This window comes from Ceratotherium simum, chromosome 10, assembly GCF_057802395.1.
Source record: "Ceratotherium simum simum isolate JZ-2026a chromosome 10, ASM5780239v1, whole genome shotgun sequence".
Classification (NCBI taxonomy): Eukaryota; Metazoa; Chordata; class Mammalia; order Perissodactyla; family Rhinocerotidae; genus Ceratotherium; species Ceratotherium simum.
Genome location: NC_141909.1, coordinates 62,258,080 through 62,271,672, shown reverse-complemented (window position 1 = coordinate 62,271,672; position 13,593 = coordinate 62,258,080). Strand labels below are relative to the sequence as shown.

The 13,593-nt window shown below is 47.7% G+C and overlaps 1 protein-coding gene across 1 annotated transcript in view; it reads left to right on the top strand.

The window, feature by feature from the left end:
• Positions 1 to 7,441: 7,441 nt before the first annotated feature.
• LOC101405522 (guanylate cyclase soluble subunit beta-2-like) overlaps positions 7,442 to 13,593 on the top strand; it is a 70,725-nt gene continuing 64,573 nt past the window's right edge. The window contains 1 exon segment of the mRNA XM_087435745.1: positions 7,442 to 7,510. Within this exon segment, the coding sequence (XP_087291871.1) occupies positions 7,442 to 7,510 (69 nt within the window).

Here is a 13,593-nt window from a genome sequence, read left to right as displayed (position 1 = left end):
CTCTGAGCATCTGTCCAAGTGGCTGCTGGTCCAAGCATTGTGCTTGGTACAGGGACTGAACCCACCCATGAATCTCTGGGCCAAAGTTTTCACAGAGGCAGCTCCTCTCTCTACAGAGATTAGAAACACTCTAGTTACATACGGAGATTGCCTTCTTTTGTGCAGAACACAGTTCAGAAAGCAGCTCCTTTTGCCCTAACTCTTTTCACAATGTTCTGGAAACTTCCACCGGGTTAGGGTGAAGATGAGACCAGTGCCTTGGCAGTGGGATGGTAGAAGGACTGTGTCGAGGCCCTGCCTTGGGACCATGCTATCTCCCCCAACCCCAAAGCTCAGCTCCACTCCCCACAGGCAGTTAGCTGGGGAAGGAGGGAGGTGGAGTGGTGCTTTTTCTCCCAGTCTCACTCAGAAGATTCTTATAGAGACCCATGCGACCAGCTTATGACAGGCTACATCTCACCCTTCCCCCAGTTAAAAGGGCAATCAGAATCATTAAGTTCTTTTGGACTAGAAAGGATTTCTATACTTCAGTAGCTACCTGAATCAGAATTACATTTTTAAGATATTCTTTGCATTCTCACGTACTTTTTGCATTTTTGCATATAGTTGTACGCACTCAAGTTTGAGAATCACTGGTTTGGAGAATACACTGCATTTTTTCCGTTCTCACCTATTTCTTCTGGTGTTTTCTTGTAAAAAAAGAAGTCACCTGGGGGGAGTGCACACCCCTGAATGTAAGAGCTCTAGTGAACATGAGGGAGGGAGACAGGGTAGGAAAAACCAATAATCCAAATTAAGCCAAGGGTGCTCTAGGCGAAGGTCGCCCCAAGAACTGAATAAAGCTGCCCTTCTGCCAGGCCCATGTAATGATATAATTATTGTTCAGTTTTTTAGAAAGAACCTTTTATTTATGTGAACCCAACTATTTGAATCTAAGTATTATCCTATGAGGAAAAAAACCCTAATAATTATGTGGCATTCTTAGAAATTTTATATCAACACATTTTCAGAATGAAAATATACTGGAAATGTTTTAATACTTGTCTTTATTATTTTTTGAGTGCCAATGTCAAAGTTTGGGAGGTTTCTTTCATTTTGTTGATTATACTAAGCCCACTATAGCCAGAAGCTTGACTGAAAAATAAATGTTTGGGAGATTTGTTTTATAAACTGCATTAAAGCACACCAAGTTAACATCACCATGTATCTTTCTTTTTCCAAAATGTGGCCTTGTTTTGAAGCCCCACAAACGAAAGTTCATTGCTGAGGATAAACTCAGAGTGAAGGTCTCTGTTCTCTGCCTCTTATCAAACTACAGTTTATCACAGAGAGACCCTGACATTATGTGGGGAAGACACTGTGTACATTTTGATTTTACAGATAAGAAAAAAATAAACATGACAGAAAGGATGTTTGGAAGTCTGGATTTTTTTTTAGCATTTATTGCTTATGGGACATGAAGCTGTGCTTTTCTCTTTTGCTTCATGTTTTGTATATTTTTGTCTTTAATGAGACTATACACAGACTGTTGGAGAAATTCTGTGATTCAGAAACATAAGGCTGGCTTGTCTTTGGATGATTTTAGGTCTTCGAAATTGGTGGTAAACTCCAGGATCTGGGCTCCACCTGGGGAATCCTGAGATAGTATCTGCTGGGGTATTGAGATAAATAAAATTTGAGACAATAAAAGTCAGTTCAGTAAAATCCGCTGACGTGATTGATTCTTTTCTCCTTTGAATTGACCAGTTATTCAGTCAGCTGCTCCTTGGGGCACTATGTTAGCGACCCTAGCTTTCCCAGGACTGTCTCTGTTTTGATATATGAAAATCTGCCTATCCTTAGACAGAATATCCAAAAGGAGGATGTGAGTCCCTGGCATCTTGCTTGTTTTTTAGCGCTTGGTTTATAGCTCTCACCACAAAATGTCTTCTTCACAGAGGAAGACACCTGGGGGCTTTTAGTTTGAACCTGTATACCCAGCCTTTGCCTGGTTGCTAGGCAACAGAGAACATGGCTGCCAGTACAGAGCTTTCTGGTGCCCACTCTTAGACACAGAGTCATTCTAACAGGAGACTGCATTCCCCTCATCACGGACGGCCTTTTCATGGTAGATTAGTTTCCTGTTGCTGAGGTAACAAATTACCATAAATTTAGGGCCTTAAAACAACACAAATTTATTCTCTTATAGTCTAGAAGACAGAAGATCCAAAATCAGTCTCACTGGAATAAGTCAAGGTGTGGGCAGGGTTGGCTCCTCTGGAGGCTTTGAAGGGAGAATCCATTTCCTTCCCTTTCCAGCTTCCAGAGGCTGCCTGCATTCCTTGGCTTGTGACCCCTTCCTTGCATCACCCCAACTTTTTGCTTCTCTCGTCACATCTCCAACTAGTCACTCTGATCTCCTGCCTCCCTCTTATAAGGATATTTGTGATTATGTCAGTCCCACGTGGATAATCCGGGATAATCTTTCCATCTCAAGATCCCAAACTCAAGCAAATTTGCAAAGTCCCTTTTGCTGTAAAAGGAACATTCCAGGAATTAGGATGTAGACATCTTGGGAAGCCATTTTTCAGCCTACTACACATAGTATCACAAGATGTTCTAGTCCTTCTTATCAACCTAGCCCAATTTTTTTAAAGCTTGACTATAAGAGCCCAATATTCATAGCTAACTCCGACTTAGTTGTCATTTCCGAATTCCTTTGGTTTTAGCTGCTACCTGGTAATTTTGGTAAAGTGAAATTCTGTCTTGTCTGATAGGTTCTTCTTTCCAAAAGATTTTTCAATTGTACAAAATTCCCAAGCAGAAAAACCTAGCACTTCGATCCTGTAAGGTGAGGCATGGACAGCAGGTCTATAAATATTGCTGCTGGTCAAGAGTGATGTTTCCCTTCAATCCATCCATCTGGTCTTTATTAAACAACTGTGATGTGCCAAGCAAAATAGTATAAGACACACTTTCAGCCCTTCGACAATTGGTCGTCCAAAAGGGGGAAGCTACGACAAACAGATAAACCGCGCTGAGCACCTACTGCTTCCTCAAGAGCCTCTGTCCACCTACCAGAGGAGTTCTGTGAAGGGAGAGGCCCACTTAGCTTGAGGTGTCCGGGAAGAACTCCGTGGCAGAAGTGGAGCCTTGAAAGATAGACTTAGACTTGAGCAGAGGGTTGCTGAAGGCTGGCACTCCACGAGGGGGAACAGCACACCAAAGGACAGTCGTCAGGACAGTCAACGGGAAGGGTAGTGGATAGTAAGGGGACATCCTTGACTGACGGGCAGGGTTTCTACTGTGCAGCCATGAGAAGCCAGATTGGATAGACGGGGGGATGTCAAAAGAGGAGTATGGAGTTGATCTGATGGGGATCTAGACTTGAGCATTATCTGGTCTTGAGCTGGAGAGTGGAGAGCAGAACTCTCAGAAGATGCAGTACAATTGTGGGGGGTGAGTCCAGAGGATAGCCCCCTAAACGTTGTGGGGTTAAACCGATCCAAGCTTCCAGAGCCTCGGGAAGAGAGGTTGTCAAGCCCCAGATCTTTCTTCTGTAGTAGATCGTGCCCGTGGTCCCCATGTGGTTCATATGCACCCTCCAGTGATATCTGCTTCCAGCTGTTCCAGGCATCCACCCCCCTGATCAAACACGGGGTGCCTGGGACCCCCAGTTCTTTATCAACACCCTGGGTCTGGGCAGCTCTCCTTGAAAGGAGCAGGCAGTGTGTGGTGGCGGTGAGAGGAGAGTTTGGGAAGACACACTTTGTGAATCAATTCACGTAGCCATTTTGATTGACCGCACAGGCCACAGAGGATGCCAGAGCCTGCTGGACACTCTCTTGGGAGATTGCCCACGTTTGTTTATCCATTTATTTGTCATTTGACAAAGAATGTTGAGCATGTACTGTGTCCCAGCCCTGTGTCTGGGGACATGACACAAACAGAGCCTCTCGCGGAGATTCCAGTCTGGAGGGAGACAGACGTTAATCAAAGGATTACACCAAGGCACGTGTATCGGAATTGTGGTAAGTGCGGTGAGGGAGGCCCGTGGTGTCACGGGGAACTTGTATGAGGGCGTCTGAGCTAGTCGGGCAGGGTGGCTTGGGGAGGACTTTCTAGATTCTGCATGGCTTCATTTGTGACACTCGAATACCCAAATGTCACCTCCTCAGAGAGGCCTTTCCTGAGCACTCTATCTCAACCACCACTGCTCTTAATCTCTACTGTGCTTTAGCTGGCTGCACTGTGTTTACGGTGATCTAATATATGGCTACACACACACACCCACACACACACACGTCTACGCCCCCATTAGACCATGAGCTCCATAAGGACAGTAGTGAAGTCTGTTCTGTCCACGCTTTATCCCCAGTGCCGAGAACAATGGCCACACCAACAACTCTTTGTTGACCGAGTGACTGACTGACAGATTGCATAAATGAATGAAACGCCAGTGAGCTGAGATCTGTAAGGGAATAGGAGGTGTCAAAATGTAAAGTGTGGGGGGCTGCAGAGAGAGATTCAGGCTGAGGAAACGTCACCGGCAAGGGCCCTGTGCTGGAGGGAGCAGGCACATGCGAGGGAGTTCAAATTTAATTTATTCCTCAGGAATTATATTATGGAGCGCCCATGTTTGTCCAGAACTCTTCCAGGCCCTGAGAGTAGAACAAGACAAGATCCCGGCCTTCAGAGCTTAGAAATCTGAGGGAGGTGGTGTACAGGCAGTAAGCAATGAGAAATTATATCATGTATATTTAAATATAATCAAGTGTCAGGTAATGATGAATGCGGTGAAGTAAAAGGGAGAAGGAGAGAGAGAGTGGAGAGGCAGGAGGTGGGGTGTGAGTCAGGGGAAGCCTCTCAGAGGAGGTGATACTTGGACAGAGACCTGAATGAGTGAGGGATGAAGCGAGACCAGGAGAAGAACTGGCAAAGGCAGGAGCCCGCTTAAAGGCCCAGAGGCAGGACGGCAGCAGTGGGACCTTGAGGATTCAGAAGGGACTGTGCTGGGTGGTCCCTGGAGGGTCCTGAGTAACATAATCTGATTTAGTTTCTAAAAGACGATTCTGGCTGTTGGGTGGGGATTTGACTGTAGGGTCCAAAGGAAAATTTGGGAAACCGGCCGGGTAGCTCTGAGGTGGTCCAGACAAGAGGTGGTGCCAGCTGGGGCCGGGGTGGGAGGAATGGGGCAATTTAAGATGATTGGGTTTAGGATAAACCCTGCAGTAGAACTTATAGATACGGAGATATGGGGTTTTAGCCGGAGGTACCATTTATTGAATTGAGTAAGGGAGGGGCTGGTTAGCAGGGGTGTTTGTGGGGGTGGAGGGAAATCGAAAGTTCTATTTTGGATGCATTAACTTGGAGCTTTCTATAGACTTCCAAGGGGGGGCTGTCAGGTGGGAAATTAGACATCTATCGAGCTCAGGGGAGCGGTTGGATCTAGAAGCAGAGAACTGGGAGCAGCCTGCATAGACATGGCATCTGAAGCCCTGGGGAGATGTGCTCCCTAGGTACTGAGGGGAGCTCTAAGAGGAGAGGGAGGTGGAGGGCCAGGCCCGGGTACCCCAACATTTAGCACCTAGGAAGAGAAGGAGCATGGCAGTGTGAGGAGAAGCAGGCTAAGTAGGTGCAGAAAATGCTCTAAGGTTGGAAGATGGAGCACAGGTAGTGGGAGGGGGAGGGGTGCAGGCCCGCAGGGATGTGCCACTCCAGGGGAGGAAAGCAGTCTTGATTTGGTTTCACAATGGTATTGTCTACACCGAGAGTTCACCGACCTAACCACAAGACCCAGCTCCAGATTGCTTTCCGCTGTTTCTTGTTTTTTTTTTTAATTTTTTATTTATTTATTTTTCCCCCCAAAGCCCCAGTAGATAGTTGTATGTCATAGATGCACATCCTTCTAGTTGCTGTACATGGGACGCGGCCTCAGCATGGCCGGAGAAGTGGTGCGTCGGTGCGCGCCCGGGATCTGAACCAGGGCCGCCAGCAGCGGAGCGCACGCACTTAACCGCTAAGCCACGGGCCGGCCCCTTTCCGCTGTTTCTAAAACTCAAGCCCTCCTGAGAGGCAGTGGAGTGTAGTGGACCAGGCTCGCCGGGACCCTGCAGGCAGCGGCAGTGACTTAGGCATCCCTTCCCCTAGGTGGCCTCTGGCCCGCATCAGATGAGGGTGGGGTGTGCTTCAGGCTCCTCACGGCTCCTCATCCAATGAGCAAACTACCCACTGTCACCTGGCGGCCCTCTGCAGACCCTGGAGCCCAGGCTGTGCAAATGTGGGCAGGTGACGTAGACTATCTACGCCTCCTATTTCTCAAATGTGACTTGGGCATGATGATGATAGTTCTTAACCTACAGTGTTATGCTGAGGATTACATGATTTATACCTGTTTAATATCTGGTCTGTAGGAACTGTTAACTATTGTCATATGAAGGATGATGATTTGCCATCACCTAGAATAGTCAAAAATTTTGCCACAAACTCTGAAAATAACTGTAAAAGAGAAATCCTAAAATGTTTTGGACATAATTGGAGAAACTACAGCCTCCTGAAAAAAACTGGAAGAAGACAGCACTGAACCAACGTGAGGTGAAGAGGGGGCTCTGTGGTCAGAGGTCTGGCTGGAATCTCAGCCCCTCCACTCGTGGCCTTGGGGTGCTACTCAACCGCTCTCAGCCTGTGTCCAGTCATAAAACGGTCCAGCACAGCCAAGCACGAGCGTCTGCTTCATGGGGCATTATGAGCACCTAACATGATAGTGCACGTCGAGCACTCAGTACAGAGGCCGGCACACAGCAAGCGCACAATCAATATGAACATGGGCTCTTGAAAAGCATCGATATGCAAGTTATGGTCAGTTGGTTACAATGTGATAATCCTTTATTGTCACGCCTCCTCCACATATGGCCCCCAGATCTCCTGATTTCTTTGCAGCTTTTCCCAAAATTAAACGAAAGTCGCAATTAGGTTAGATTTGAAGGTTGCTGAATTCCGTCTTAAATGAGCCCTCCTGGGAGGGCCACAGCCATCCTAGGACTCCTCATCTCCAGTCCTGCCTGGTTCCTGTATGTAACGTGTAAAGGCACCTGTGTCTTCACTTTGCCATACCTGGGCGGCCACCCCTGAAGATCATAGCCCCATTTTACACTGAAGGGAATTACTACTTGGGGAAGAAGAATGAGTTTTTCATGATTAATTCAGACCCTGGGTACCACTCCCAGAGGAAGGACTCAAACCTGAGCCCAGTGCTCTGAGCCGCGTTTCTCCACCTGATGAGGATTTGTGGGCCTCATCAAAGCCACATAACACCGCTTCGCTTCTGGTGGAGGAATTAATTACACAGCAGCCTGTTGGTATGTGGTCATTTGGCCACACGGTGGCGCTTCACGCTTAGCAATTCCGCAGGTCCTCTATGTATCGCTGAAGATTTGAAATTCAAACCGAAAGAGAAAAAGGCATGCCGTCTTCTCAGAATGACACAGATACAACCATCGCCACCGAGCGTGCGACTATTAGGGATGGCGAGGTGAGCTGGGTCCATTAACTGGTTGCCACACCTTAGGAAAAGCCTCAATTCTTTCTGGGTTCCTCAGAACTAAGGGGAAGGCTCTGGTTTGAAATCAAAGGACCCGGAGGTCTCCATTCAGAGACCATTTTTCAGGATTCTTTTGTCACATTGCACCAGTTCTGCGTACAACGTAAAAGGTCATCTGCCAGCGAGGGGGGTGAAAAAAAGTGGACCCACCTGAGCCAGAGTTTTGACTTTCCTGGAAAAAGAGATTTTTCTGAAGATAACCACCTGACACAAGACAGGCCTCAGCTTCTTCCAGAAAAAAGGGAGGGGTTATTACCCACCGTTTTTATCCTTTTCTTGGAGGCTACATAAGACGTGGGCCGGAGTTTGAATACCAGCCCTGTCACTAACTAGTTTTGGCACCCGAAGGAAGCTACTTAACTCTCTGTACCTCGATGTTGTCCTCTTTAAAGAGGGTGATTGGTAATAGAACCTACCTTATAGGACTGTGGGAAGAGTGAATTAATATGAAGCAGAACCAGATGAAATTGCCAATATTTAGCAGTCTTTGACCTACAAGAGCGGCAATTTCATGTGGTCCATCCTCGGTGCTTTGGGCTGGGCCCACGGTGAGGCTTGGTGGAAGTGAGCTGTTATCATCACAGCTAGTGTGACAAGAGGACAACAAGCACTTACGATGAACATTTAGAAAATAAACCGCCCTGTCTTCTGGAAATTTTTTCCTGAAGATTCTTACTGATAGGTGACCCTGTTGTTCTGTGTGCTGAAGTTCCAAATATGACACTGTGCCTGAAAGCAATCTGGCTCCAGATCACAGTTCTGCCTTTAGCCATGTCATCCGTACCACGAGCCATCTTTCAATGAGATATGAGTCCCCTGAAGGGAGAAGATCAAGTCCACCCGGTACCCCCTGCCATGTGCGTAGAGTTGAACTCACTTTCATCTCTCCTCCACGGTCCAGGGCCTCCCTTTGCTGTCCGTGCAGAGGCCGCCTCTCCGAGAGCACTCGGCACCTTGGACTGATCTCTCTCTCAGCTCTCTGATGCACACACATCCAAGTTGATCTCTTCTATGTCTCCTTCGCTCTTAGCAAGCCAGGTGAATACTAGCTGATCTCATCAGCCAAAGGAAGAGACGCTGTTTTCATTTTGGCAGAAATTTTCACAGCTGCAGTCAAAAGCAGTGAGAATTTCAGACAGCGGACAGGCCCACGTGGGGGATAGTTCTGATCAGAAGGGCCTCTGGGAGCCCCGCAGTTGGGCCACATCCCACCTCGTGGTCCTGCTGCTTTAGGCCCGGCTAGGAAGCCAGTTGCAGCTCTGAGGCTGGGAAGCCTGGGGTGGACTGGGAGCCCCATATTGACGCTAGGGGTCCCCACCGAGAGTACAGCAGCCACGGTTCGAGAAATGCAACAAACCAACCAGATAGTGGTTATGTTTTATCAGAGAATATTTTCTTCCCTGATACTCTTTGCTTGCACTCTCCCTCTCATTTCTTTCCTCAAACTATAGAGATTTGCTCTAGTGACCTCCCTCTGGCATCTCGCCCTTGCCCCTTATCATAGGAAATATGTCTGTGTTTACAGAATTATGTCAAATTTGGGGAATGATGTTTGACTCTTCAATGCACCAACCATGGGTTAAAAGTTGAGAAGCCAGACACAGAAGAGAACATACTGTATGATTCGATTCATATGAAGTTCAAGAGCAAGTGAAACTAAGCTTTAGAGATGGTCATCAGAACAGCTGTTGGGAGGTTGCTGACGTAGAAAGGGCCAGAAGGAACTTTCTGTGGTGATGGAGATGCTCTATTTATTAGGGTGTGAGTTACACAGGGGTAGACATTTGTCAAAATTCACGAAACTGCACACTGAAGATCGATAAAGGTAACAGTGAAAAATGTCCCTCAGAACAACGATCTCAGAATGGGCAGGAAGGCCCATCATGTCATGGGCAATAGAAGGGAATTTCCATATACTGCAAGATCCTCACTGGCTGTCTATGCCATTGAAAAATATATAAAACGTCAGCCAATTTTCTAGACAGTTTCAAAATCCAGGGACGTTTTTGCTCGTGCACACACTGCCTATGTCTTTTCAAATGTTTACAGAGTATTTACAAAAAGTACTCCCTTGGGTGGCAGTTGTAATTAGGAAAACTGGCAGGGAAAATTAACACATACCATAAAAGAGGGATAATTGCTCCACTGCCATATACAATATTATTATCAAATGGTATTCACCGAGGAATCCAATTGGTCCATACCAGCTCAGTCTCGTTGTTCTAGGAAAGATCCCCCCTTCCTTGTCACCCTGAGGATGGGGCTACCACGGCCCACGAATGATATGCCATATGGTACTTAACATCAGAATCAAAATGAGCTTGTGCTTTTTGTGTGAGATGCTGAAATTTATTAGAAAATCAGAAAGCCTCATTTCCACCACGTTCCTGAGACCTGCCATCTGCTGCACGAGAAAGAAAATGGAGTTTTTTTTTTTTTTTTTTAACCATTTACTTATTGTGAAATGTGAGAGTGCTGGTGTGTTTGAAAGAGCAGGGTTAGGGGCTGGGGGGGTGTGTATAAGAGAGAGCCAGAGCAAGCCCACTTGGCAGGGGAGAAAGAAGACTGTCAGCTGAATGGTGGCGAAGGCTTGGGAAGCATAATTATGGAAATCACTATTCCAGAGCCTTTTTTCTCCTCCTGACCACATGTTCCTTCCACATAGGAACAGCACAAGAGGCGCCAGCTTTTGAGAATAAGCAAAGTCTCCATTTCAGAAAGGAGGAAGGGGGCTTAAACAAGTACCACTCTTTCCGAGTAGTAGGTCTCTTCATGGAGGGGGCAGTCCACGTAAGACAGGAGGGTAGCAGACAAGGGAGCCAAAAAGGCTTAATGGATGGAGGGGCAAAGAGGGCTTTCTAAGGGGATGTGCAGACAGAGAGGGAGGCAAGATGGGAGAGGGATCTGAATGGGGGCGGTGCAGGAGTGCCTATTGAGAAGGAAGAAATCTTTCAGCAAATTGTTTGGAGTTTTACTGGGTGTGTCGGGTGTTGGGGATACAAAGATAAAGGTGCTTTGTCTTTAAGGAGGGTATGTCAGGTGTGTGGACGTTCATTTCAGGGGAACACCTCCGTCTCCAGCATTATCAGGTCCACGGGATGCTGCCTTGCCCATGAGTCACAGCCATGTGGCTGTCCTACGTCTCCGAAGAGCACTGCAGTCTCGAGGGCTTACCTAAGCCCTGGATTTTATTGTATTTATTTATTTTTACTTTTGTTCTTACATCAAAGCTGGCACGTCTGTCGGAACTGCTGCAGACAACATGCGTGGGACCTGGTTAGTGGCTGGGTTTCTGGCCTCTGATCACAATAGTCAGGAAATAGACCTCCAGCAAATAGCCTACCAGAGCCTGAAATGGAGCTGTGAGGGGGTATAAGGGAAGGCTTTAAGGCACCGAGGAATTTCACATAATAATATTATAGAGTCAAGTTCTGGTTAAGGCAGGCCATTCTTGGACCACATCCAAGGAGGTTTAATTAAAGAAAAACTAAAAAGACCCCTCCGTAGGCAATCTCATCTACAAGGCAGTCTTCCAGCCGGATCCCAGGGGCATCTTCAAAGTCAAGGTCAGGGTTCTAGGAGTGCTCTGGGGCCAGGTGCCCTGTGACCGGCCACTTGGGCGCACAGCCGACACCCTCAGCCTCTACACTCCCCAGGTGCTCATCATGGTGCCATCACACAGGTAGGTGACCAACAGCCATCTGTCAAATGAAAGGACGAATGACTTTTTGAAAGCCTGCCAGGTTCCCGGAATCCTGGCCTCACCCTTGAGCCAACCTAGGAAAGAATGCTTCACGGAGATTCAGACGCCAACCCCTCTGAGGAGGAATCGAGCGGGAGAGGGAGCATAGTGAGCTTCTCAATTTGCAGGGAGGTTAAGTGGGAAGCGACGACAAGCCCCAGGGTCCAGCATGATCAGGATGTGCTCATCCTCCCCGCCTTCTCCTACACAAGGGTAGCAGACTGGCGGGGCCGCCAGCTCCCCCAGTGCTCTGCGGGTCTCTGCTGGCTCCAGGCCCTGGGGCTCCACACTGGCAGGATGGTGCTGCACCTCGGGGAGAAGTTCGGGTTTCAGGTTGAACCCCCGAGGGTTTAGCACTGACCATGTGCATCCCTGGGGCGCCTGGCAGCAGGTCCCATCTGGGGGCGCCTTACTTTTTACTCCCAGGGCAACTAAAGGCTCAACAGTTAGCTCCTTGCCTGGAGGCCGGTGATCAGCTCCTGATTTCCCACTGGACCGCCCAGACCTCTACAAGACAGCCTTGTGCAGACGCCAGGGGTTCTCCTGAATGACTGCGGGCTGACAGGGCCGTCAGGAGCTCGTTGCTCCACTACGACTGCTCCGCTGTGGCAGCATGGTAAGCAGCCCTCAGCATCCTCTTAATAGTTGGGCACCTATTAATGAAGATGCACATTATCTAAGAAGAATAGCTGTCATTTCCTGAGCACTTGCCCTGTGCCAAGTGTCTCATACCTATGATCTCATTTAAGCCTTCACACAATCTTGTGAGGAAGGGACCATTCTCATCCCCATTTTCCAGATGAAATAAGGAAGATGAATGTGAGTTAGTGAAGGGCCAGGGTCAAACAGCTGTAATATATGGGGTCAGCAATCAACCCGCGTAGTCTGACTCCAGAACTGTTACTCTGTGACCCCAACAACAGTCCTCCAACAGAGTGCAACAGAGTAAGCACTAGTATTTCCAATTTAGCTCATGAGCAGACTGGGCTCAGAGAGGTTAGGTCATTTACCCAAAGCCACACAGCTTTAAGGCACAGAGACAGAAACCTGTCTGGCTCCAGAGCCCAGGTTATTTCCTCGAAGCCATATCCCCTCTCTGAGCTCACTGAGGCTGTCTTACATTATGGAGTCCCATCCCCCAACGGATGGCAGACGCAGTGAGAAGGATTGGATAAGGAAATGTGCAAAGTCATCTTTACAAGAGAAAGATTTAGCTAACCTTTAACATTTTGGGACTTTTTAAAAACAGAAACACGTTGTTTTTTTTGAAGACTGATGTTCCTCAGGGGTGCCACAGCTGCTACTCAAGTGGTCCCCCAAAGATTTGGGTGCCACCCACCAATGAGAGTCCCTACCTGCTTGATGATCTAACTGGTTTAACAGCGCTAGTTCCCAAGTGTTAGAGAGCCTGGGGGTTGGTCATTCTTGCCCATCTCACCCAGGCCCTGCAGTGTGTACGGCGTGTCATAGGGAGAATCCCTGTGACCTGGTGTGTGAGAAGCTAACACAAAAGGCCCCTGGCATGCGCTGGACCAATTATGCAGGACCAGCCCATCAGTTGCTTCTTTTTGCTCTCTCCAGGGGCAGAGAAAGTCCCCTGATCTCAGCACCCAGGAGAAAGCATATTGATCATCAGCAGAGGGTGAGGGGGCTGCTCTCTGACCTGTATGCTCGGGGCCCCCCAACAATTAGCTATGCCACCGGCTTTGGGGCCTGTGAACACCATAGACCGAGTGCTGGACCGCATCTCTCACTGACCCTAAATCCATCAAACTGAGGTACGTTATCCCATGTGGTCATAACCCAGCAGCAGACTGCTGGGTCCCCTGTGCCTCGGTTTCCTTTGTCACACACTAGGAGGGTGTCACTAGTCACTCGGGGCTTTGGCCGTGGCCATGATGTTTTCATCTGACTCGGTGCTCGTCTGCAAAAATTGCCGGGATAAACAATTGCTATCTTTGTTATCGTTGATTGGTTTTAAATGTCTGGAGGTATTGAAAGATTTTCGTGAGTTCAGACTTGAGGCTTCAAGTGAGTATTTATTTATTCAATAAGAATTTACTAAGTACCTGCTATGTGTCAGGCACTGTCTTGGCACTTTAGTCAAAATATAGATAAATTACAGCTACTTCCTGACCCTGAGGAGCTTGTAATTTAGCAGAGGAGCGGGAAAAAATTTTATGTGTAAAAATAATATATATGTATATACACATACATACACACTCATATGTTTTTATGTGTGTGAGTATGGGTGCATGTGTGGACAGAGATA